This window comes from Lethenteron reissneri, chromosome 24 (genome assembly GCF_015708825.2).
Source record: "Lethenteron reissneri isolate LAM-NWPU_2019-01 chromosome 24, ASM1570882v1, whole genome shotgun sequence".
NCBI lineage: Eukaryota > Metazoa > Chordata > Hyperoartia > Petromyzontiformes > Petromyzontidae > Lethenteron > Lethenteron reissneri.
The window spans coordinates 20,441,192-20,465,748 of NC_083802.1; the positions used below are offsets into that span (position 1 = coordinate 20,441,192).

Below are 24,557 nucleotides of genomic sequence, written 5' to 3' on the forward strand. Positions count from 1 at the left end.
AGCACATGAGTACCACCGTGTGGGGAAGTCAACAAGGGTTGTTATATGGGGAGACTCGCCCCCGTCATAGGAATTTCGAATTTCCACCACTGGCTCTGCAGGGCAGTGAACACAACTGAATACAGTACGTTCCGCAAACACATCTTGACACTACACATGCATGGTACAGTACCTGCACTTGTGTGTGCGAGGTGTCTGGCCTCCGCGGATACGACTTTTTACTGTGCCCCCCATTGACTGTGCCCCCCCAGGTACTCCCATTGGGGCCTTACGCCCCACGTATTGTATCCCCCCCTCCCCTCAGGTAAAGACACTCCTCCCCAAAGTGCTATCCCGAGGTACTGCACCCCCCCCCCCGGAACTGCCCCCTCCCCGGATACTGCGCGCCCCCCAGGTGCTGCCCCGTTCAGCCCCGCTCATCATCAAGACCGCCAACCTGCATCACCATGGAAACGCGAACCTCGATTAACTCGTAGTCCCGTGCACGTGAATCGTCACTATGAATCAGTGAAAACATTCGGATTGGAATAGGGGGCCGTCCATAAATGACGTCGCGCGATTTTAGATGATTTCTGCCCCCCCCCCCCAGTCACACGGCGTCACAAAAAGTCAGACCCCCCCCTCAAATATTACGTCACAAAGCTCTGCTCCCCCCCACCCAATAAATAAAACATGCTTCAAATCGCTTTAAACTATTGTCATTGTAGTTTAAAGTTGCGCATTTTGATGTGACGTCACATTTCTCAAACCCCCCCTCGTCACACATCGTCACAAATCCCTGATCCCCCCCCCCCCCCCTAGGTGCGTGACGTCATTTATGGAAGGCCCCTAGCTCATCACCATTATTGATCACCATCCATAATCATCCGTCATGATCCATTATCATGATCCATCACAATACATCATCATAATCATTATCATCATCAGTTATGCGTGTATGTTGAACATAGCCAACCATGCTAATCATCATCCATCATCATAATCCATTCTCACCCCGACTCGTAATCATCATTAAAGCCATCAGCAGCAGCATCACCACCACAAGCTGCCCTCGTCACGATCCATCTCTCATGAGCATCACAGCCACCATGACCGGCGTCGTGAGTTTCGCGACAAAATTACCCCCACCCCCCCCCCCCTTTTAGCCTGGGGGGGGGGGTACGAAGCGCCGGGTTCAGCACCGGTGTCACGACTTTGGCCACACGCGTGTTCACGCGTCTGTGTCCTTGCGTGTACTGCGTCTGTCTTTGTGTAGCCACGTATCTATGTGCGTGTAGATACGTGTCTCTCGGTGCTCGCGAACAGCACTTGCCCCAACAGTCTGTCCATGCGATACGGGGGATCTTTGTCTCATGCGTGTGTGGGCGTGCGTGCCATATCTTCTCCCATCTATACTTGGCCCCACAACTTCTACCTAAATCCTCTTTGTCACCACTCCTCTAGCCCTTTTCACTGTCCTCTGCCTCATATCCCTATTCCCCATCCGCTCCACATCCCATACTCGCCACGACATATCCTCTGCATGCCCTCTATCCATTGCACCCGACCCTTGTCTCCACTCCGCTAAGCCATTGTCGCCAGTCCTCTCTCCTCTCTCCCCTACAACATATTCTTAATCCCCTGCCCCCATCCCTTCTGCCCTTTCTTTTATTCCAAATCCTCTAGCCGCCCATCCCCCTCTCGTATAACTCTGTCTCCCATTCCTCTCTCTCTCTCTCTCTCCCCCTGTTCCCCTATCCCCTATCTCCCATCCCCTACCCCTATCCTCTACGCGCTGTCACCGCCTACCCCTCTCCCCTATCTCCTCTACCTCATTTTTCAACCTCCTTCCCCCTGTATCCGCTGTGCCCTGTCCCCCATCCCGTCTCCTCTGTCCTCTGCCCATCTCCCCCACCCCGCTCCGCTCTCCCCGGACCCCCGCGTGTGAACGCGGCGCCCGGGGAGCGCGGCGGTGCCGGCATTGACGTCACGGCCGCAGGGGTCGCGGCGCGGGGAGGGGATGGGGACGGGGAGCGGCGGGGAGCGCGCGGGGAGACAGAGCGGAGAGGCGAGAGAGGAAGCAGCAGGAGAGGAGGGGAGGGCGCGCGCGCGCGCGGGAAGAGAGAGGGGAGATCGCGGCGGCGGCGAGCGGACGGACGGGGACGGCAGGAGGACGCGCCTCGGCTCAGGGACGGGAGTCGCTCGGCACGGGGCCCCGGGCTCCCGGGGTCGCCGCCTCGTCCCCGCTCGCCGGGGGCCCAGGGAAGAGCGGGGTGCGTGCCGGGATCCGCGCGCAAGAGGAGGAGGAGTGCGGGGGGGGGGAGCGCATCGCTGACTGACGCCACGGATCCGTGCAGACATCACCAACCCCAGCATCACTGACACCACTACCATCACCACCACCACCATCATTACTGACACCACCCCATCATCCTTATCATCACTGACACCACCACCACCATCATCACGGACACCACCGTCGTCACCACTCTACTAACACCACTATCATCACCATCACCACCGACCGCCCCCATGGGCTGCGCCCCCAGCATCCACGTGTCGCAGAGCGGCGTCATCTACTGCCGCGATTCGGACGATTCCACGTCCCCGCGCCAGACGGCCAGCGTGTCGGGCGGGGTGCCCGCGGGCTCCGGGGGGGGCCCCCACGGCCTGCTCCTCAAGACCGACGCGGCGCTCTCGCTGGCCGTGCAGGCGGAGGGCGCTGGCACGGTGCTGGCCTGCCGCTCCCGGGCGCTTGCCTCGACGCGCCGGCCCCGCAGGGAGCCCTGCGCCCTGAACCACAGCACCGAGGCCGAGACACAGACCAGCCGGTCCAGCATCAAGGTGACGGGGGTCGGGAGGCTGGGAGAAGTGGGGGGGGGAGATCCGGCATCCCGGCCGGCATCAAGAGTCGCCATCTCTGTGTTTGGGTCATGTCCTACACGCGTGTGTCACTCTGTGTGTCATTGTCTGCATGTGTGTCCGTGTTGTGTCGCGTTGTGTGGTGACCGCGTGACACGCGTGTGCGTGTGTGTCTTCACGTCGTGAGGACACGTGTCCTCAGTTACGTGTAGAGCCATGGGTGTCGATCCACTGTTGGCCGAGGGCCCGTCCCCACGTGGCTGGGACGACACTGGTCAGTCAGTGCGGGTTTGTCCAAGTCGGGAGCATAAATGGTGGGAGCATAGAAGCACAGGACAATAACGAAGTGTTGCTGCACTGCCCTCTGGTGAACTCCACGTGAACACAGCCTCGCCAATGGAAACGTGGTGGTCGTTCACCCAGGCACTTGCCAGGCTAAACCCCTGCTTATCTGCCGAGATTTGATCGCAGGCACACACTGGTCTTCATGCCGTGTTCTAAACGTGTGCGCGCGTGTCAGTGTCCACACGTGTGTGTGTGTGTCGCGGCCCAGTGTGTTCATGCCGTGTTCTAAACGTGTGCGCGCGTGTCGGTGTCCACACGTGTGTGTGTGTGTCGCGGCCCAGTGTGTTGATGCCGTGACTGCGCTCGTGCTGCTGATGCTGCGTGACCATCTCTGTCGACTTCTTGCCGTGACATTGCGCCTGTCTGGGCGTGCTTGGCGCTGCGGCCGTGACCTGGGCACGCATGTCTGTGTGACCTCACGCGTGTCGATGACCTACACGCTGTGCCCATGCAGTGCTGTGAGAGATGGTGATGATGGGAGGAGGATAATGTGGTTGTCCGTACGGACTCAGCACGGGGAAGGAGACGATGGCGATGTCTCATCATCACCATCATCTGTTCTTGTGATTGCTGTTGTCGTTGCTGTTGTTATGGTTGCTCTATCATCGCTGTCTCTGCTCTTGCAACAACACCCGCTTACCATCACCTCAGCTCGATGTATATTCACACTCTCTTCTCGTTATGCATTAACATGACCACTCTCCCGTAGTGATATCGTTTGCTCCATGCTTACGTATATTAACAACGCACGGTAGTCATACAATATTGTACTGTTGATGTTTACTCGGCCTTCATCCAGCAATTCATAGATGATGGCTACACGATGGTGATGACGACGGTGGCACTGGACTTCAGTGAATCTGGAGGCGCAGCCCGCATACAATCCAGTGCACGCCTGGATTGTATGCGCACTGCCGTGACTGTTGCTCGCGGCCACCGTGACTTGGCGCCCAGGGCCGAGGGCCTGTGTCGGCTCCCTCCCGAGAGTCCGCGGCGACTCTCGGTGCCACGCGCACAGTCACTCTCCTCTTCCTTGCCCACCGCACCACCCTGCCCGGCACAGGCTCGCTCCACTGCTGCCTCTACAACACCGGCGCAATAGCCACCAACCGTATCGTCGGAACATCATGCACAGGCCGATGCTGCACCACATCTCCTTCACGAACGGATAATTAAAGATAGCCACAGTGGTGCGAGTGTGGCCATGTAACCCAAACTGTTAACCATACAGTGAATCCATTGAGACACGTGGAGATACATAAAGACTCACAGAGATACATAAATACAACCCACAGTGGTGCGATTGTGGCCATGCAACCCAAACTGTTGACCCAAATAGTAAACCACTGTAGACTGCGTTCCTTCAACGGAAGAGGAGGAATAGCAAAACTACACGAATTGCGTCATGATGCCTTCTCGTCGTAGCTAGCAGACTTCGAAATTGGCATTTAGCTCATGCACCGTATTTCCATGTGCAAGAACAGAAGTACTGCTGCCGAGGCCCCATGCCCCCTGCATCCCATACTGAGCACGCGAAAGAAGTTCAACAGCCTGGCCGTGTCGCCTTATCCCACATTATTCAACCTCCTCACTGCAGATCACAAGAACACACCCACCCACTCACTAACCCACTCACCCACCCATTCACTCCCCCACGCACTCACCACACCGCAGGTCACCTCACTTCTCTCTTTCTCTCTGCTTCTGCCCTCGCACGACTTCACTGAGGAGTTCCCTCTACTCCCATCGTCTCTTTCCCCCAAGCTCTTTCAACAAACACTGTGCTCAATCCAAGAGACGCGTTACACTTATCTACTGTGTTACAACTGCGAGAGTGCTGTTTGTTGCTGGCTATTTGACGTTTTGGGCCTTTGGCCTTGTGCCCAGCAACTATGTTGAGAAAAAAACTGGAAATATCCCTCGGTCTTCTGTCTCGATCAGAGTAAAGCGAGAGAGAGAAACTTCCGGATGATTTCTCCCACCGGGAGCCTTGAACGGACCTTGATCTCACTCCTGGTTTTTCAGCATGTTCTCCGTCAGGGCCCTGGACCTGGACAGCGTGTGCCCTGATCCCTCCCCATGGGCCCTGATCCCTCCCCATGGGCCCTGATCCCTCCCCATGGGCCCTGATCCCTCCCCATGAGCCCTGATCCCTCCCCATGGGCCCTGATCCCTCCCCATGGGCCCTGATCCCTCCCCATGGGCCCTGATCCCTCCCCATGGGCCCTGATCCCTCCCCATGATCCCTGATCCCTCCCCATGGGCCCTGATCCCTCCCCATGGGCCCTGATCCCTCCCCATGGGCCCTGATCCCTCCCCATGGGCCCTGATCCCTCCCCATGGGCCCTGATCCCTCCCCATAAGCCCTGATCCCTCCCCATGGGCCCTGATCCCTCCCCATGGGCCCTGATCCCTCCCCATGGGTCTTGATCCCTCCCCATGGGCCCTGATCCCTCCCCATGGGTCTTGATCCCTCCCCATGGGCCCCGATGCCCTCTCACTGGGTCGTGGGGCAGTAGCAGCACGAGCAGCAGCAGCAGCTGTGTAAATGACCGAGTGTCGTCGGTGCTTCAAGGGGATCGATGGCCGTGGCCCCACTCCACGGCAGGTTCGAGGGCGGCCCTGTGGGGTGTGTGTGTTTGGGGGTGTGGGTGTGTGTGTGTGTTTGGGGGTGTGTGTGTTTGGGGGGGTGTGTGTGTGTGTGTTTGGGGGTGAGGGTGTTTGGGGGTGAGGGGGGTGGGTGTGTGTGTGTGTTTGGGGGTGAGGGTGTTTGGGTGTGTGGGTGTGTGGGTGTGTGTGTGGGTGTGTTTGGGGGTGTGGGTGTGTGTGTGTTTGGGGGTGAGGGTGTTTGGGGGTGTGGATGTGTGTGTGTGTGTTTGGGGGTGAGGGTGTGTGTGTTTGAGGGTGTGTGTGTTTGGGGGTGTGTGTGTTTGGGGGTGTGGGTGTGTGTGTGTGTGTTTGGGGGTGAGGGTGTTTGGGTGTGTGTTTGGGGGTGAGGGTGTCTGGGGGTGTGTGTGTGTGTGTGTTTGGGGGTGTGTGTGTTTGGGGGTGTGTGTGTTTGGGGGTGTGGGTGTGTGGGTGAAGTCGGGGCCACGTCCCGGGGTCCAGGGAGGACACGGCAGGACACGCGGGAGGGGACTCTCGCTCGGTGTGGCCAGCTGCATAAAACGTCCAAACGGCGTCGAGTGCGATCTCCCCGTGAATGTTCTTGAAGCATCAGAAGTTTAGGGGACAAACATCACTCAAGGTTGTTATGCAACCAGCTGCTGGAGCTTTGTCTGGAGTTGCCACCTGTCCGGGTTTTCCAAGGATTAGGTCGTAATGTCAACTTAGGTGGCCGGGTTCGTGGTGCAGAGCGCTAGCCACTACACCGCCACTCTCCACGACTCCGCTACCCACACAATCCAATGTACACACAGGCAGATACACACTCACTCGTACGTCCACTCACAACCTCGCTATCAACTCGGATTGCCACCTCCCTCTCGGTTCCCCGGGATTCCTCCTCTCTTTGCGGCAGCTGCTCTGACCGTCTTCCAGGGACATTACGAGTCCCGCTTTCTGTGATGGGCACTGATGGGGGTGCGAGACTCACAGGTGGCGTGGCCCAGCGGTGGCGGGTCCGCCACTTGTTCCAGAGGCTCACGGTTTGATTCCAACGGCCGCCCTGGTTAATACAACGGGTGTAATCACCATGGTAACACTATGCCCGTCTGTTTAATAGCGGACGTTTAAGTTGCTCTGATGTCATTCACAAGAGTAGGCCATCGTCAGGGTCCACATTTACCAAATTAGAAAATTACTAATTATTTAATTGGAATCATAATGTGTACTGTATACAGCAGTAAACATCGCCCCCTACTGGCAGACTCATGCCCCAGGTCACTCTTGGAAATGAAGCGATAATTCTGGTCTCTTGAGTTCGTGTCGTTTTGTTGTTCCAATTATGAAGGAGATGTGCGCATCGGCCTGTTGATGTTCTGATGCAGTTGATCGTTGCACTGGTGTCTTTGAGGAGGAATGTCAAAGGCAGGCGGTGTGATGTTTGGTCTCCAATGATGTGTTTATGTGCCAATCGAGACTCTAGACACTTTGGATTGGTGGATCAGACAAATCGTGAAACTCACACCCTTGCTGTCTCCTGGCTCGCCAGGGTAAGATGGCAGTTCAGCAAGTTGATTCATTTTCATCTGTATTCCATCCGTACGGGGATCGAACGCGTGGGGCTTTCCTGGGTTTTCCAGTTTCTCGCACACCTCCGATTAGCGCGGTTAGCTATGTACGGTGCAAAAGAAGTTTAACATATATAGTCATATCGATCATTTAAAAGAGTTCGCCAAACACCCCAATAGAGGACGGCAGAGCGTGGGCAATTGTTGATGATGGGTTCTGGTTCCCTTCCCGCTTTTCTGTAGTTTCTCCACATCTCTGAATCCTCGATTCTTCTGTCTGTGAGTGAGCGAAAGCTGCGTTGCCAATTCCATGTTGATGATGTTCTTCATGAGAAGAGAGCGAGAGAGAGAGAGAGAGAGCCGTGGAATATAGACGACGGCGCATGGCTCTGATCTCCCCGTGGGTTACGTGGGGGGGCCCTCGACGCCCGGGCCCCAGACCGCCCACGGTTGCCTCGGTTACCGCCACCGTCGCCAGGCAAGGGCCGTGATCTCCAGGGTAGCGGCACTTCGGATTTAGGTCCTGGGCGGCCACGGGGGGCGGGGGGGGGGGCGAGGTGAGGGATGCTTGGGTTAGAGCCTGGGTCTATGGCAGCAGTAGCAGCAGCAGCAGTAGCAGCAGTAGCAGCAGCATCAGTATTAGCAGCAGCAGTAGAAGCAGCAGCAGCAGTAACAGCAGCAGCAGTAACAGCAGCAGCAGTAGTAGCAGCAGTAGCAGCAGCAGCAGTATTAGCAGCAGCAGCAGTATTAGCAGCAGCAGTAGAAGCAGCAGCAGCAGTAACAGCAGCAGCAGTATTAGCAGCAGCAGTAGCAGCAGCAGTAGTATTAGCAGCAGTATTAGCAGCAGTAACAGCAGCAGCAGCAGTAGCAGCAGCAGCAGTAACAGCAGCAGCAGTATTAGCAGCAGTATTAGCAGCAGCAGCAGTATTAGCAGCAGCAGCAGTAACAGCAGCAGCAGTAGTAGCAGCAGCAGCAGTATTAGCAGCAGCAGCAGTAGCAGCAGCAGCAGTATTAGCAGCAGCAGCAGTAACAGCAGCAGCAGTATTAGCAGCAGTAGCAGCAGCAGCAGTATTAGCAGCAGCAGCAGTATTAGCAGCAGCAGCAGTAACAGCAGCAGCAGTATTAGCAGCAGTAGCAGTATTAGCAGCAGCAGTAACAGCAGCAGCAGTATTAGCAGCAGTAACAGCAGCAGCAGCAGTAGCAGCAGCAGCAGTATTAGCAGCAGCAGCAGTAACAGCAGCAGCAGTATTGGCAGCAGTAGCAGCAGCAGCAGTATTAGCAGCAGTAGCAGCAGCAGCAGTAGTAGCAGCAGCAGCAGTATTAGCAGCAGCAGCAGTAACAGCAGCAGCAGTATTAGCAGCAGTAGCAGCAGCAGCAGTATTAGCAGCAGCAGCAGTATTAGCAGCAGCAGCAGTAACAGCAGCAGCAGTATTAGCAGCAGTAGCAGCAGCAGCAGTATTAGCAGCAGCAGCAGTATTAGCAGCAGCAGTAGAAGCAGCAGTATTAGCAGCAGCAGTAGCAGCAGCAGCAGTATTAGCAGCAGCAGTAGCAGCAGCAGTATTAGCAGCAGCAGCAGTATTAGCAGCAGCAGCAGTATTAGCAGCAGCAGCAGCAGTATTAGCAGCAGCAGCAGTATTAGCAGCAGCAGCAGCAGCAGTAGAAGCAGCAGTAGAAGCAGCAGCAGCAGTATTAGCAGCAGTAGCAGCAGTAGCAGCAGTAGAAGCAGCAGTAGCAGCAGTAGAAGCAGCAGCAGCAGTAGTAGCAGCAGTAGCAGCAGCAGCAGTAGAAGCAGCAGTAGCAGCAGTAGAAGCAGCAGCAGCAGTAGTAGCAGCAGTAGCAGCAGTATTAGCAGCAGTAGCAGCAGTAGCAGCAGTAGAAGCAGTAGAAGCAGCAGCAGTATTAGCAGCAGTAGCAGCAGTAGCAGCAGTAGAAGCAGCAGTAGCAGCAGTAGAAGCAGCAGCAGCAGTAGTAGCAGCAGTAGAAGCAGCAGCAGCAGTAGTAGCAGCAGTAGCAGCAGCAGCAGTAGAAGCGAGGTGTTCCCTCGCGGCTGAGACGAGAGCCGGTGTCTGTGTGCGCGGCGCGCGGCGCGTGCACGTGACCCAGCGGACGTGTTCAGGGCGCACGCCGCGCTCGCCCACCCCCCCGAGGCGCGCACTCTCCACTCGGCGTGTTGCCAGAGTTGTGTCCCTGCCAGCAGAGATCCACCCCTCGACCGTGTGCCGGGAACGGTGTACGCGCTTTGTGCTTGACTCGAATTTTCCTTGAGTCCAACTTTGCAATGAAGAGCAGCAACCCAATTGGCCCTTGGGAGAGCGCTTTGAGCCAGCGCAGGTACCTGTCATGACGTTCTTAGAACCATGCACAGTGACCAAATGATTCAAGACATACCGCAAAGTGTACACAAAGAAGCAATGGAGAGGTGCAAGTGTGAATTAAATTTGAGAGATAAAGGGACACTTGGATGAGAGAGAGTAACGGGCTCAAAGGGTTCATGGGCGGTGGTCGAGACGAACAACCGTGTGGCTCCCAAAGGAGAGAGAGCACGCCAGAGAGCACGTGGACTATGGAGATGGAGTGATCAGATGAGCTCGTGTGCAGGAGTAAAGGGATTGATGTAAGGCTTGGGAAGGCCTTCGTCCAGCAGTGGATGAATCATGGCGGATGAGGTTTATGACGATGCCAGCACAGCCGTGTTTTATTCATGACCACGACATGGGACATATTGTGTTCAGCTGTGCAGGGCATGGCGTGTGTGCAGCTGTGCAGGGCATGGCGTGTGTGCAGCTGTGCAGGGCATGGCGTGTGTGCAGCTGTGCAGGGCATGGCGTGTGTGCAGCTGTGCAGGGCATGGCGTGTGTGCAGCTGTGCAGGGCATGGCGTGAATGCAGTTGTGCAGGGCATGGCGTGGTGCAGCTGTGCAGGGCATGGCGTGTGTGCAGCTGTGCAGGGCATGGCGTGTGTGCAGCTGTGCAGGGCATGGCGTGTGTGTAGCTGTGCAGGGCATGGCGTGTGTGCAGCTGTGCAGGGCAGGTCGTGTGTGCAGCTGTGCAGGGCATGGCGTGCTGTGCAGCTGTGCAGGGCATGGCGTGTGTGTAGCTGTGCAGGGTATGGCGTGTGTGCAGCTGTGCAGGGTATGGCGTGTGTGTAGCTGTGCAGGGCATGGCGTGTGTGGAGCTGCGCCGGGCATGGCGTGTGTGTAGCTGTGCAGGGCATGGCGTGTGTGTAGCTGTGCAGGGCATGGCGTGTGTGTAGGTGTGCAGGGCATGTCGTGTGTGTAGCTGTGCAGGGCATGGCGTGTGTGTAGCTGTGCAGAGCATGGCGTGTGTGTAGCTGTGCAGGGCATGTCGTGTGTGTAGCTGTGCAGGGCATGTCGTGTGTGTAGCTGTGCAGGGCATGTCGTGTGTGTAGCTGTGCAGGGCATGTCGTGTGTGTAGCTGTGCAGGGCATGGCGTGTGTGTAGCTGTGCAGGGCATGGCGTGTGTGTAGCTGTGCAGGGCATGTCGTGTGTGTAGCTGTGCAGGGCATGTCGTGTGTGTAGCTGTGCAGGGCATGGCGTGTGTGTAGCTGCGCAGGGCATGTCGTGTGTGTAGCTGCGCAGGGCATGGCGTGTGTGTAGCTGCGCAGGGCATGGCGTGTGTGTAGCTGTGCAGGGCATGGCGTGTGTGTAGCTGTGCAGGGCATGTCGTGTGTGTAGCTGTGCAGGGCATGTCGTGTGTGTAGTTGTGCAGGGCATGTCGTGTGTGTAGCTGTGCAGGGCATGGCGTGTGTGTAGCTGTGCAGGGCATGGCGTGTGTGTAGCTGTGCAGGGCATGTCGTGTGTGTAGCTGTGCAGGGCATGGCGTGTGTGTAGCTGTGCAGGGCATGGCGTGTGTGTAGCTGTGCAGGGCATGGCGTGTGTGTAGCTGCGCAGGGCATGGCGTGTGTGTAGCTGCGCAGGGCATGGCGTGTGTGTAGCTGCGCAGGGCATGTCGTGTGTGTAGCTGCGCAGGGCATGGCGTGTGTGTAGCTGCGCAGGGCATGGCGTGTGTGTAGCTGTGCAGGGCATGGCGTGTGTGTAGCTGTGCAGGGCATGGCGTGTGTGTAGCTGTGCAGGGCATGGCGTGTGTGTAGCTGTGCAGGGCATGTCGTGTGTGTAGCTGTGCAGGGCATGTCGTGTGTGTAGCTGTGCAGGGCATGTCGTGTGTGTAGCTGTGCAGGGCATGTCGTGTGTGTAGCTGTGCAGGCCATGTCGTCTGTGTAGATGTGCAGGCCATGTCGTGTGTGTAGCTGTGCAGGCCATGGCGTGTGTGCAGCTGTGCAGAGCATGGCGTGTGTGTAGCTGTGCAGGGCATGTCGTGTGTGTAGCTGTGCAGGCCATGGCGTGTGTGCAGCTGTGCAGAGCATGGCGTGTGTGTAGCTGTGCAGAGCATGGCGTGTGTGTAGCTGTGCAGAGCATGGCATGTGTGTGCAGCTGTGCCGTGTGTCGATGTTTACGAGGCAGCGTGGAGATGGACTTGCTAGAGGGATTGCTGGCAGCTGGGATTCGTGCGTTCATAGCGACGAGGGGGGCACGGGGGGGCACAGGGGGGGGGGCACAAGGGGGGGCACAGGGGGGGGGCACAAGGGGGGGCACAGGGGGGGGGGCACAGGGGGGCACAGGGGGGGGGGGGGCACAGGAGGGGGGCACAAGGGGGGGGCACAGGGGGGGGCACAGGGGGGGGGGGCACCGATCTGCGCGCACCCCGTGTGCTCTGCAGGCCCAGTGGCCCCGTGCCAGCTCGTCAAGAAGGAAGCCTGAGAGCGACTTCCTGCTGCTCCTGCTGCTCCTGCTGCTGCTGCTCGCGTGAGCTTCGAGGCATTGGAGCTCATCTCCTGTTGTCAGCCTGCGCAGCAAGTTGTGGAAATTCCACAATCCTATGGCGGTGGCGAGTCTATCCATAGGAAAACCGCCATTGACTTCTCCGCAACGTGACACTTATTTCCCTCGCCTCCCGAGGGATGATGGGCTGAGGGACCCGACCGTGAGCCCGAGCACCCTGTGCAGGAGTGCGGGCACGGGGGCGCGGGCCGCGGTGTCGGACCGACTGATCCTCCGTCGGCCTCCGCTGCTGCGCGCGGCCCCCACCGCGTGGGGCCGCGCGCGGGGGAGGCGCGGGCGTTGTCGTGGCGACCGGGGGGGGGGGGGGGGTCGGGGAGCCGCGAGAGGCGAGGAGGAGGAGGAGGAGGCCCCGCAAGCTCCAGCGCGTGCGAGATGAGGTGGTGATGAGGTGGAGGTGACGGTAGCAGTGGGTACTGCTACCGTCAACGAGGTGACTGTCGAGTTACGGTGATAAATGTGAAGCTCATGAGGTGGCGGTGGAGGTGACGAGATATGACCACCACACGTGCACTCCGTCGCACACCCTCTCATCCTCCTCCTCCCCCCACCCCACCCCGCCCCTCTCCTCCCCCCCCACCCCGCCCCTCTCCTCCCCCCCACCCCGCCCCTCCCCCCCCCACCCCGCCCCTCTCCTCCCCCCCACCCCACCCCTCTCCTCCCCCCCACCCCACCCCTCTCCTCCTCCCCACCCCACCCCTCTCCTCCCACCCCACCCCTCTCCTCCTCCTCCCCAATCCTCCCCCCCACCCCTCTCCTCCCCCCCCCACCCCTCTCCTCCTCCCCCCCACCCCACCCCTCTCCTCCCCCCCACCCCTCTCCTCCTCCCCACCCCACCCCTCTCCTCCTCCCCCCCACCCCACCCCTCTCCTCCCCCCCACCCCTCTCCTCCTCCCCACCCCACCCCTCTCCTCCCACCCCACCCCTCTTCTCCTCCTCCCCACTCCTCTCCTCCCCCCCACCCCTCTCCTCCCCCCCCCACCCCTCTCCTCCTCCCCCCCACCCCACCCCTCTCCTCCCCCCCACCCCTCTCCTCCTCCCCACCCCTCTCCTCCCCCCCCCACCCCTCTCCTCCTCCCCCCCACCCCACCCCTCTCCTCCCCCCCACCCCTCTCCTTCCCCCCCACCCCACCCCTCTCCTCCCCCCCACCCCTCTCCTTCCCCCCCACCCCACCCCTCTCCTCCCCCCCACCCCACCCCTCTCCTTCCCCCCCACCCCACCCCTCTCCTCCCACCCCACCCCTCTCCTCCCCCCCACCCCACCCCTCTCCTCCTCCCCCCACCCACCCCTCTCCTCCTCCCCCCCACCCACCCCTCTCCTCCCCCCCACCCCTCTCCTTTCCCCCCCACCCCACCCCTCTCCTCCCCCCCACCCCTCTCCTTCCCCCCCACCCCACCCCTCTCCTCCCCCCCACCCCACCCCTCTCCTTCCCCCCCACCCCACCCCTCTCCTCCCACCCCACCCCTCTCCTCCCCCCCACCCCACCCCTCTCCTCATCTCGTGCCTCATGCGCGTCCCTCTGAGAGACTCTGCATGGAACGCGTTGTCGTGACAAGAGGGAGCCCTCGAGAAACCTGGGCATAGCAACGCCACCCCTCCCTGGCGACCCCCCTCTCAGCCCTTCCTCGTACCTCGCCCTCCCTCCCCTCTCCCCCCACTGTGGAGACTCAGGACCCCCTCTCGCTGCAGACAAACCACGTGTGTGTCACCTGTGTGTGTCACTGCGTGTGTCACTGTGTGTGTCACTGTGTCACTGTGTGTGTCACTGTGTGTGTCACTGTGTGTATGTCACTGCGTGTGTCACTGTGTGTGTGTCACTGCGTGTGTGTCACTGTGTGTCACTGTGTGTGTCACTGTGTGTGTGTCACTGTATCACTGTGTGTGTCACTGTGTGTGTGTCACTGTGTGTCACTGTGTGTGTGTCACTGTGTGTGTCACTGTGTGTGTGTCACTGTGTCACTGTGTGTGTCACTGTGTCTGTCACTGTGTCACTGCGTGTGTCACTGTGTGTGTGTCACTGTGGGTCACTGTGTGTGTCACTGTGTGTGTGTCACTGTGTGTGTCACTGTGTCACTGTGTGTGTCACTGTGTGTGTCACTGTGTGTGTGTCACTGTGTGTGTCACTGTGTCACTGTGTGTGTCACTGTGTGTGTGTCACTGTGTGTGTCACTGTGTCACTGTGTGTGTCACTGTGTGTGTGTCACTGTGTGTGTGTCACTGTGTGTGTCACTGTGTCACTGTGTGTGTCACTGTGTGTGTCACTGTGTGTGTGTCACTGTGTGTGTCACTGTGTCACTGTGTGTGTCACTGTGTGTGTCACTGTGTGACTGTGTCACTGTGTGTGTCACTGTGTGTGTCACTGTGTGTGTGTCACTGTGTAACTGTATGTGTCACTGTGTGTGTCACTGTGTGTGTGTCACTGTGTCACTGTGTGTCACTGTGTGTGTCACTGTGTGTCACTGTGTGTGTCACTGTGTGTGTGTCACTGTATCACTGTGTGCGTCACTGTGTGTGTGTCACTGTGTGTCACTGTGTGTGTGTCACTGTGTGTGTCACTGTGTGTGTCACTGTGTCACTGAGTGTGTCACTGAGTGTGTCACTGTGTCACTGTATGTGTCACTGTGTGTGTCACTGTGTGTGTGTCACTGTGTGTGTCACTGTGTGTGTGTCACTATGTGTGTGTCACTGTGTGTCACTGTGTGTGTCACTGTGTGTGTCACTGTGTGTGTGTCACTGTGTGTGTCACTGTGTGTGTGTCACTGTGTCACTGTGTGTGTCACTGTGTGTGTGTCACTGTGTGTGTCACTGTATGTCACTGTGTGTGGCCCCGAGTCAGCGCCGCACTTTCTACATCCTGGGGGGGGGGACAGGGGCAGTCCTTTCGTACCACAACCACCATTGACTTCCCACAAGGTGGTACTTGTTGTATCGCCCCAGAAGGCGGGAGGGGGGATGATGATGGGCTGGCTCGTGACCACACAGCCGCCTGTCACGAGATCGATGGCGCCACTCGCAGCGCCCCCCTCCCCCCCGTCTCTACCACAGATTGTGCAGGGTGTCTCTGTGTGTGCAGGGTGTCTCTGTGTGTGCAGGGTGTCTCTGTTAAGGGTGTCTCTGTGTGTGCTGGGTGTCTCTGTGTGTGCAGGGTGTCTCTGTGCTGGGTGTATCTGTGTGTGCAGGGTGTCTCTGTGTGTGCTTGGTGTCTCTGTGTGTGCAGGGTGTCTCTGTGTGTGCAGGGTGTCTCTGTGTGTGCTGGGTGTCTTTGTGTGTGCAGGGTGTTTCTGTGTGTGCAAGGTGTCTCTGTGCTGGGTGTCTCTGTGTGTGTGTGTGACTGTGTGTGTGTGACTGTGTGTGTGTGTAACCGTGTGTGACTGTGTGTGACTGTGTGTGACTGTGTGTGTGTGTGACTATGTGTGACCGTGTGTCTGTGACTGTGTGTGTGACTGTGTGTGTGTGACTGTGTGTGTGTGACTGTGTGTGTGACTGTGTGTGTGACTGTTTGTGACTGTGTGTGTGTGACTGTGTGTGTGACTGTGTGTGTGTGTGACCGTGCGTGACTGTGTGTGTGTGTGACTGTGTGTGACTGCGTGTGTGTGACCGTGTGTGATTGTGTGTGTGTGACTGTGTGTGACTGTGTGTGTGTGTGACAAGGATTATTCAACATCGCCTTGCTAGGCATGCTGAGGAGAGGCTTGCGGAGCCCCAATGCGGTTTCAGGAAAGGGCGGTCCTGCACAGATGCCATATTTTCTGTCCGTCTGCTACAGCAGAGGTGTAGGGAATTCCAACAAGACCTACATCTCTGCTTTATAGACCTGGTCAAGGCCTATGATACCATCAGTAGGCCTGGGCTCTGGGTTGTTCTTCGTGCTTTCGGAGTCCCTGACCCTCTGCTCACAATAATTAAGGACCTTCATGATGGTAAGCGGGCCCGGGTAAAACTACGTGGCTGAGAGTCAGAGCCTTTCCGTGTATACCTTGGGGTGCGACAGGGATGTCCTCTGGCTCCCACATTATTTAACATCTATTTTGACCGCGTAGTTCGTGAAGCCTTCAATAGCTGTACCGGGGGAATTTCCATTTGGTACAGATATAATGGGAGGCTGATTGACGCCCGGGTGCGATCAAGGGATGGCTCCTTATTGGTCAACCACGTTATGTATGCCGATGATTTGGTAATAGCTGCTCATTCAGAAGAGGAGTTGGAGACGCTGCTGCTGAGACTGGAGCATGCCACTAAGAGGTGGGGCCTTACCATCAGCCCCACCAAAACTAAGCATCTGCCTGGGTATTTTGTACCATCGGACACTCCGCCCCCACAGCTCCCAATCGGTGATGGGGCAGTTGTGGAGAGAGTGGAGAGTTTCCCATACCTGGGCAGTGTGCTTATGACCAGCTCCAGTTTAACACGAGAGGTCTCACTCCGAATCAGTCGAGCGGCAATATCTTTTCATCGGTTGCGTAACGCTGTGTGGAAGCTACCTGGTATGTCGCTCCGCACGAAGCTTCAGGTCTTCTCGGCCACGGTCATTTTCTCCCTTCTCTACGCTTGCGAAACGTGGACCCCCCTAATGGAGCATCTTCGCTGGTTGGAAAAATTTAGGCTGGCCTGCCTACGATCCATCCTGGGTTTAACCAGGCTGGATTGTGTGAGGACCTCACAAATGCTTGAAAGATCTGGGCAAAGTCCCATCAGTGAGCTCCTCCGGCAGGCAAGGCTGCGTTGGCTGGGTCATGTAGCCTGCATGCCCAGCCACCGCATGCCTAAACAGCTTTTGTTTGGCCGGATCGAGGGGGCTAAACGGGCGCGGCACGGGCTAGAGAAGAGATGGAGTGATGTGGTACAGGAGGACGTGGAGCTGAGTGGACTTGCCAATGATTGCTACCAGCGGTGTCAAGATCGGCCTCTGTGGAGGAGGCTCGTGAAGGACGCTACTGGGCAGTTGGAGGCAGTCGCCCTCCAACAACAACGGAGGGCGGAGGAGCGACGCTCACAACAACGAGCGGAGCGCCGGGTGGCTAAAGCACAGCAAGTTGGTACAGTAGGGGGCACAGGTGGTGCATCAGCCAGTCATCTCGGTCATCTCGGTCAGTCGACCCGTGGCACCTGCTGGGTCTGCCCCGTGACCTCCTGCCAGTGGGCGTTCGACACTTCACGTGGCCTCAAGGTGCACATGGCCTGGAACAAGCGTCGTGGTGACGTCACCGCCACTTAGTGGCAAATGGCGGTTGTTGTTGTGTGTGACCGTGTGTGACTGTGTGTGTGTTACCGTGTGTGACTGTGTGTGTGACTGTGTGTGTGTGTGACTGTGTGTGTGTGACTGTGTGTGTGTGACTGTGTATGTGTGTGACTGTGTGTGTGTGACCGTGTGTGACTGTGTGTGTGACTGTGTGTGTGTGTGACTGTGTGTGTGTGTGACTGTGTGTGTGTGTGACTGTGTGTGTGTGTGACTGTGTGTGTGCAGGCTGCAGCGGAGGAGGTGCGATTCGGCCCCATGCGATTGGCTCAGGACACGATTCAGGTGCCGCCACTTTCGCGCCTCGTTCGCATCACTGCAGCCTCCTTACACTCGCCATACGACCGCTGGTTCTGGTGCATGTGTAGGGGTTATTACGGGAGAAACGGCGGACAACAAACACAGGGCTGTCGGCACTCACATACACGGGTGGTCACACCGACGTCCGCATCAGTTATTGCCCACGCCCCCAGCCCTCGGAGGCGATCCCTATAAAAGGTGGAGACCCAAAGAGCTCGAGTTCAGTTCGACACGAAGCTGACCAGTGAAGATCCAAGACTCGGAGATTAGGCCCTGGGACTCCCCGGTCTCGCCGTCCTTATAAGGGCCGAGCCGGGTAAGCCAGTGGCGCGGCCCAAGAGCTTCCAGACCGCTGCCCTTATCAGGGCAAGGCTGGTTAGCTGGTGCCGAGATCTGTGCTTGCCAGGGCCAGATCAGTCAGCCTCCCGTAGCCCAGTAGAGGAGGACTGGGGGACAGGACAGAGGGCTTAGGACTAGGGTGGGTTTCCCATAGTACGGGTGAAGGGGCCGATACCCCTTCAACTATTGTACCTGTCCCGGAGTTAATAAACAGAGTGTGCCTCAACTTCGACATCGTCTCCTCGAACTTACTACACATGCGCGTGCGTGTGTAATATCGGACACCTGGGGAACGGTAGTGCAGCGGTTAAAGCGCTGTGCTATGAACCCGGCTACCCGAGTTCGATTCCCGCTCACGACCAACACTCTGTGAAGGCTATGTGGGGAATCGTGTCTTTCCACCGTCCTGGAATCTCACCCAGATCCGGAAAAACGCTGCTGGTGAATGGAGTAAAAAAATGCGGACGTCCAGAATAAACACTTTATCCGAGACCCAAACATCAACGCACCTCCTGGTTTTGACATTCCTCCTCAATCACTGGTGGAACAATCAACCACATCAGAACATCATAAATGAAAAAAATAAGGTATTGTGGCCATGCAAGCCAAACGATGGGCCGCACAGTAAATACTCTTAGTTTTTTCGGTAAAGTCACGTAGGCAAAAAAGATTAAATTAAAATTAATAAAAAATAAAATAAGAAAAATCACGACGTTTCGGAGGCAACACAAGTCTCCGTCACCAGGTGGGACCGTCACAGCCAGATTTGCTGTATCAAGTGAGGCAAACAATTCCAAGATGCAAGTTCTTAAATACAAGTTAATGGGGAGGATAGGGGGGGTAGCTTATCAGAATGTGGTAGCCAATGAATGGAACGTATTGGAAGGGGGGGGGGGGGGCTAAAAGAGAGCACGAGGTGTACGTGGACATGTTTGTGCACAAGCACCTGTTGGTGCACATGATAGAAGAGAACGGAAATGCTCATGTTGTTTTTACCAGTGTTGGCTGACAATCAAATACGAAAAAGGAGAGTACTGTTAAACGCTGGGGATGTTAACACTCGGTAAAGTAAAATAGTGCCTGTCAGATAAGATGGTCCAAAAATGTGTAGTTAAATCTTTTTTTTGTATGGTTAATAACATTTTTCCAATGATTACTAAGTTTGTATCCATCATCACGGTTGAAATCATGTCTGTGTTTGTATATCTGAATGGCTTAGTGTACAAACCTTTGAGGGTAGCCAGAGGGTTTGCAGAGCACCTTGGTCCCGGAAAAAACAATATCATGAGAGCACACCGCGTTGTAGCAATGATTCTTTTTATTATTTTATTTTTATTAATTTTAATTTCATTTTTTTTACCTACGTGACTTTACCGAAAAAACTAAGAGTATGAATCCTTGCAGTCACGAAAGCTTCACATCTAGAATCCGCACAGCAACCCCAGTGCGGTTTACTCTTGTGGTAGTCTGTGCTCCTTCAACGGAGGAGGACAGCAAAGCGACACGAACTCTCTCTGCTGAAAGCCGCTAGGCGTGCTCAGTAAACCTCGACATTGGCATTTAACTCCTTAACCATACGCACGAAGAGCGATGTCCTTGTGTGTCTAATATCGCACACGTGGCCCAGGTGCTGTTGGTGTTCGCGCGCGAGGACGCACAGAGCCACGGGCTGTGGCGGGCGTGCGACCGCGCCGGCTACCGCTGCAACGTGGCGCGCACGCCCGAGTCGGCGCTCGAGTGCTTCCTCGACAAACACCACGAGCTCATCCTCATCGACCACCGGCAGCCGCGACACTTCGACGCCGAGGCGCTCTGCCGGTGAGCGCGATGGGGCGGGAAGGCACGGGGTGGGACACTCCGAGTGGGGGGGGGGGGGGGGGGGGGAGCTACGGGGGAATTTGGAGACATGGAGACACAGGGAGACGTTTGGGAGAATGTGGGGATACGTGGGGGGGGGGGGGGTTAAGGGGACACGGGGTATGGGTGCCACGGGGAGGTTAAAACCAATTCAATGATCAGTTATGGTACGACTCTGAGTGGGTGGGTGAGGAGGTGGTCTAGAGGAGGGTGGGTGAGGAGGTGGTCTAGAGGAGGGCGGGTGAGGAGGTGGTCAAGAGGAGGGCGGGTGAGGAGGTGGTCAAGAGGAGGGCGGGTGAGGAGGTGGTCTAGAGGAGGGCGGGTGAGGAGGTGGTCTAGAGGAGGGCGGGTGAGGAGGTGGTCTAGAGGAGGGCGGGTGAGGAGGTGGTCTAGAGGAGGGCGGGTGAGGAGGTGGTCTAGAGGAGGGCGGGTGAGGAGGTGGTCAAGAGGAGGGTGGGTGAGGAGGTGGTCTAGAGGAGGGCGGGTGAGGAGGTGGTCTAGAGGAGGGCGGGTGAGGAGGTGGTCAAGAGGAGGGTGGGTGAGGAGGTGGTCTAGAGGAGGGCGGGTGAGGAGGTGGTCTAGAGGAGGGCGGGTGAGGAGGTGGTCAAGAGGAGGGTGGGTGAGGAGGTGGTCTAGAGGAGGGTGAGGAGGTGTCAATATTAATGGTCATGTGGCTGAACTGCTTGAAATCAGGGGCTCATGGGAAGTGTGCGAAGGTGATGAGATGTTAGTTTGTCTCTCTCCCTCTCTTCCCATCTCTCTCCCCTATCCCTGTGTCTCTCCCCCTGTCTCTCCCCCGTGTCTCTCCTCTAGCTGCATCCGTGCCACCAAGGCCTCAGAGAACGCGGTTATCCTGGCAGTGGAGCCGCGAACGTGGGTGTCCCTCCTCCTCCCATTCTTACTCCTCTTACCCTCCGCCTCCTCCCCTTCACCTTCTCTCCTCCTGCGTACCCCCTCATCCCCCCCTAATCCCCATCCTCGCTCCCGCACTGGACACTCACTGCGGGATGTATGCCGGGCTATGTGGATGCCGGCCAGGCTGGCCACCCACCTCCTCGTGTACCATTCCGGCCTTCATTGGTGCTTGCTAACAGCCCTTGACCCAAGAGTGGATTAAGGCTATAGGCGGGAACTTTGTCTTTGCGTGCCCAGGGCCAGGGCTGTGGGTTGTTCTTCGTACTTACGGAGTCCCAGACCCTGGGACAGTCATTAAGGACCTTCATGATGGTGGACAGGCCCGGGTAAAGCTGCGTGGCCGGGTGTCAGAGCCATATTATGTTCACACTGGGATGCGACAGGGATGTCCTCTGACCCCTACACTATTTAACATATTTTTCGGCCACGTAGTTCGAGACGCTTTCAATGGCTCTACCGGAGGAATTTGCATCTGGTACAGATACAATAGGAGGCTGATCGATGCCCGGGTGCAGTTGAGGGATGGCTCCCTATTGTCCAACTCAGAGAAGAAGTTGGTGGTTCTGCTGCTGCTAAACTTGGTACGTAGGCTACTTAGAGGTGGGGCCTTACCATCTGCCCCATAAAAACAAAGCACATGCCTGGCAATTTTATGTCAGAAAACACTCCACCCCCTTAACTCCCCATGAGTGATGGGGCAGTTGCGGAGAGAGTAGAGAGGGTTCCATACCTGGGCAGTGTGCTCATGCCCAGCTTTGGTTTGGCAGCAGAAGTCTCACTCTGAATCAGGCGGGCGGCATTATCTTTTCATTAGATACGTAACGCTGTGTCGAAGCTACTTGGCCTGTCCCTCCACACGAAGCTTCGGGTATTCTCGGCCAAAGATATGCCCTCCCTTCTCTATGCTTGCGAATGAAACATATAAGCCGGTAATAAATATTCAGGCTGGCCTGCCTACGATCTATTCTGAGTTTAACCAGGCTGGATTGTGTGAGGAGTTTACAAATCCTTGAAAGATCTGAACACAGTTCCAACGGTGAGCTGCTCCGGCATGCAAGACTGAGTTAGCTGAGGCATGTAGCCCGCATGTCCAGCCACCGCATACCCAAGCAGCTTTTGTTTGGCAGGATAGAGGGGGCTATACGGGCACGGCACAGGCTTTAGAAGAGATGAACTGATGTGGTACAGAAGCATATAGAGCTGAGTGGACTTGCCCGATGACTGATATCAGCGATGTAGAGATTGGCCTCTATGGAGGAGGCTCGTGAAGTACGCTACTGGGCAGTTGGAGGCATTTCCCCTCCAGCAACTGAGGGCAGAGGAGCGACATTCACAACAACGAGTTGAGCGCCGGGCGGATACAATATAGCAAGTTGACACAGCAGGGGGCACAGGTGGTGCATCTGCCAGTCATCTCAGTCAATCCATAGCACCTGTGTCTGTCCCGCGTCCTCCTGTCAGTGAGCCTTCGACCATTCACGTGGCCTCAGAGTGCAGCTGGCCTTGGCAAGCGCCGCCGTGGTGACGTCACCACTACTTAGTAGTGGCCAATGGGGGTTGGAGTGAGGGGAGTGCGCGCTGCATGACGAACCCGGCGACCCAAGTTCGATTCCCGCTTATGGCCAACACCAGATTATCTGAACGTATCCTGGGCCTCCCCTAGGCCGACTCAGCCTCAAATGAGTACCTGGTGTGATGTGTAAAGATCACGACTCGGGAGACAAATGCGACCGGGCATGTTGGTGGCCACCCACCCCCTCATTTCCCGTGCCGGTTTAATCAGGTGAATGGGTTCTAGATTTGAAGCTTGCTGTATCAAGTATGAAGGTGAATGGGTGCTCACTCGCAGTGCAGCTTGCCCCAGCAGTCGATGAGAGGCAATGGGGGAATGTGTGTGTCTCTGTGGTGTCTCTGGGTGCTCGTGTCCGCGCATGGCGTGGCCCAGGCCCCCGGACCAAGAGGAGGGCTCCGTGATGCCCCTCATATCGGCCGGGTTCACTCGGGTAGGGCCCCTCTCACCCTGCACCCTGCACACCCTGCACACTCAGCACCCTGCACCCTCCACACTCAGCACCCTGCACCCTGCACACTCAGCACCCTGCATACCCAGCACCCTGCACACCCAGCACCCTACACACCCAGCACCCTGCACACCCAGCACCCTGCACACCCAGCACCCTGCACACCCAGCACCCTGCACACTCAGCACCCTGCACTCTCAGCACCCTGCACACCCTACACCCTGCACACTGAGCACCCTGCACACCCAGCACACTGCACACCCAGCACCCTACACACCCAGCACCCTGCACACCCAGCACCCTGCACACCCTGCACACTCAGCACCCTGCACACCCTTACCATCGGCCCCACCAAAACTAGGCACCTGCCTGGGTATTTTGTACAATCGGACTCTCCACCCCCACAGCTCCCAATCGGTGATGGGGCAGTAGTGGAGAGAGTGGAGAGTTTCCCCTACCTGGGCAGTGTGCTTATGACCGGCTCCAGTTTAACAGCAGAGGTCTCACTCCGAATCAGTCGAGCGGCAATATCTTTTCATCGGTTGCGTAACGCTGTGTGGAAGCTACCTGGTCTGTCACTCCGCACGAAGCTTCAGGTCTTCTCGGCCACGGTCATTCCCTCCCTTCTCTACGCTTGCGAAACGTGGACCCCCCTAATGGAGCATCTTTGCCGGTTGGAAACATTTAGGCTGGCCTGCCTACGATCCATCCTGGGTTTAACCAGGCTGGATTGTGTGAGGAGCTCACAAATCCTTGAAAGATCTGGGCAAAGTCCCATCGGTGAGCTCCCCCGGCAGGCAAGGCTGCGTTGGCTGGGTCATGTAGCCCGCATGCCCAGCCACCGCATGCCTAAACAGCTTTTGTTCGGCCGGATCGAGGGGGCTAGACGGGCGCGGCACGGGCTGGAGAAGAGATGGAGTGATGTGGTACAGGAGGACGTGGAGCTGAGTGGACTTGCCGATGACTGGTACCAGCGGTGTCAAGATCGGCCTCAGTGGAGGAGGCTCGTGAAGGTCGCTACTGGGCAATTGGAGGCAGTCGCCCTCCAACAACAACGGAGGGCGGAGGAGCGACGCTCACAACAACGAGCGGAGCGCCGGGTGGCTAAAGCACAGCAAGTTGGCACAGTAGGGGGCACAGGTAGTGCATCAGCCAGTCATCTCGGTCATCTCGGTCAGTCGACCCGTGGCACCTGGGTCTGCCCCGTGACCTCCTGCCAGCGGGCGTTCGACACTTCACGTGGCCTCAAGGTGCACTTGGCCTGGCACAAGCATCGTGGTGACGTCACCGCCACTTAGTGGCGAATGGCGGTTGTTGTTGTTGTTGTATCTGTGTGTGTCTGTGTGTGTGTCTGTGTGTGTGTGACTGTGTGTGTGTCTGTGTGTGTGTGTCTGTGTGTGTGTATCTGTGTGTGTCTGTGTGTGTGTGTGTGTCTGTGTGTCTGCGTGCAGCGCTTCGTGGAGACCCCCAGCGTGAGCGCGTGCTACAACGAGCTCGTGCAGCTCGAGTACGGGGAGGTGCGCGCACAGTTCAAGCTCAGGTAACCAGCCCCGCCCCCCACACCCCCACCGGCGTCGCCATGGTTACAGGGCCCTCTCTCCCCTGCCACGTGGTGCATCAGGAAGGGGGGGGGGGCTTGGTGATGATTGGGCACAGCAGGTGCAGGGAGGGCGCA

General features: G+C 57.4%; 1 protein-coding gene across 4 annotated transcripts in view; it reads left to right on the forward strand.

Moving 5' to 3' along the window:
- Nucleotides 1-1,779: 1,779 nt before the first annotated feature.
- The window catches only part of PDE8B (phosphodiesterase 8B), a 40,924-nt gene continuing 18,146 nt past the window's right edge, over nucleotides 1,780-24,557 (forward strand). Inside the window, exons 1-6 of one of the 4 annotated variants that reach the window (XM_061558690.1) lie at nucleotides 1,781-2,823; nucleotides 17,679-17,735; nucleotides 19,717-19,907; nucleotides 20,760-20,819; nucleotides 22,807-22,864; nucleotides 24,334-24,422. In XM_061558690.1, coding sequence (XP_061414674.1) covers nucleotides 2,512-2,823; nucleotides 17,679-17,735; nucleotides 19,717-19,907; nucleotides 20,760-20,819; nucleotides 22,807-22,864; nucleotides 24,334-24,422 — 767 coding nt within the window. In that variant the 5' untranslated portion in view covers nucleotides 1,781-2,511. Of the gene's footprint in view, nucleotides 2,824-12,551; nucleotides 12,594-12,619; nucleotides 12,647-17,678; nucleotides 17,736-19,716; nucleotides 19,908-20,759; nucleotides 20,820-22,806; nucleotides 22,865-24,333; nucleotides 24,423-24,557 lie in introns of those variants that run through there. The other 3 variants (XM_061558692.1, XM_061558693.1, XM_061558691.1) reach the window with 3 other exon arrangements.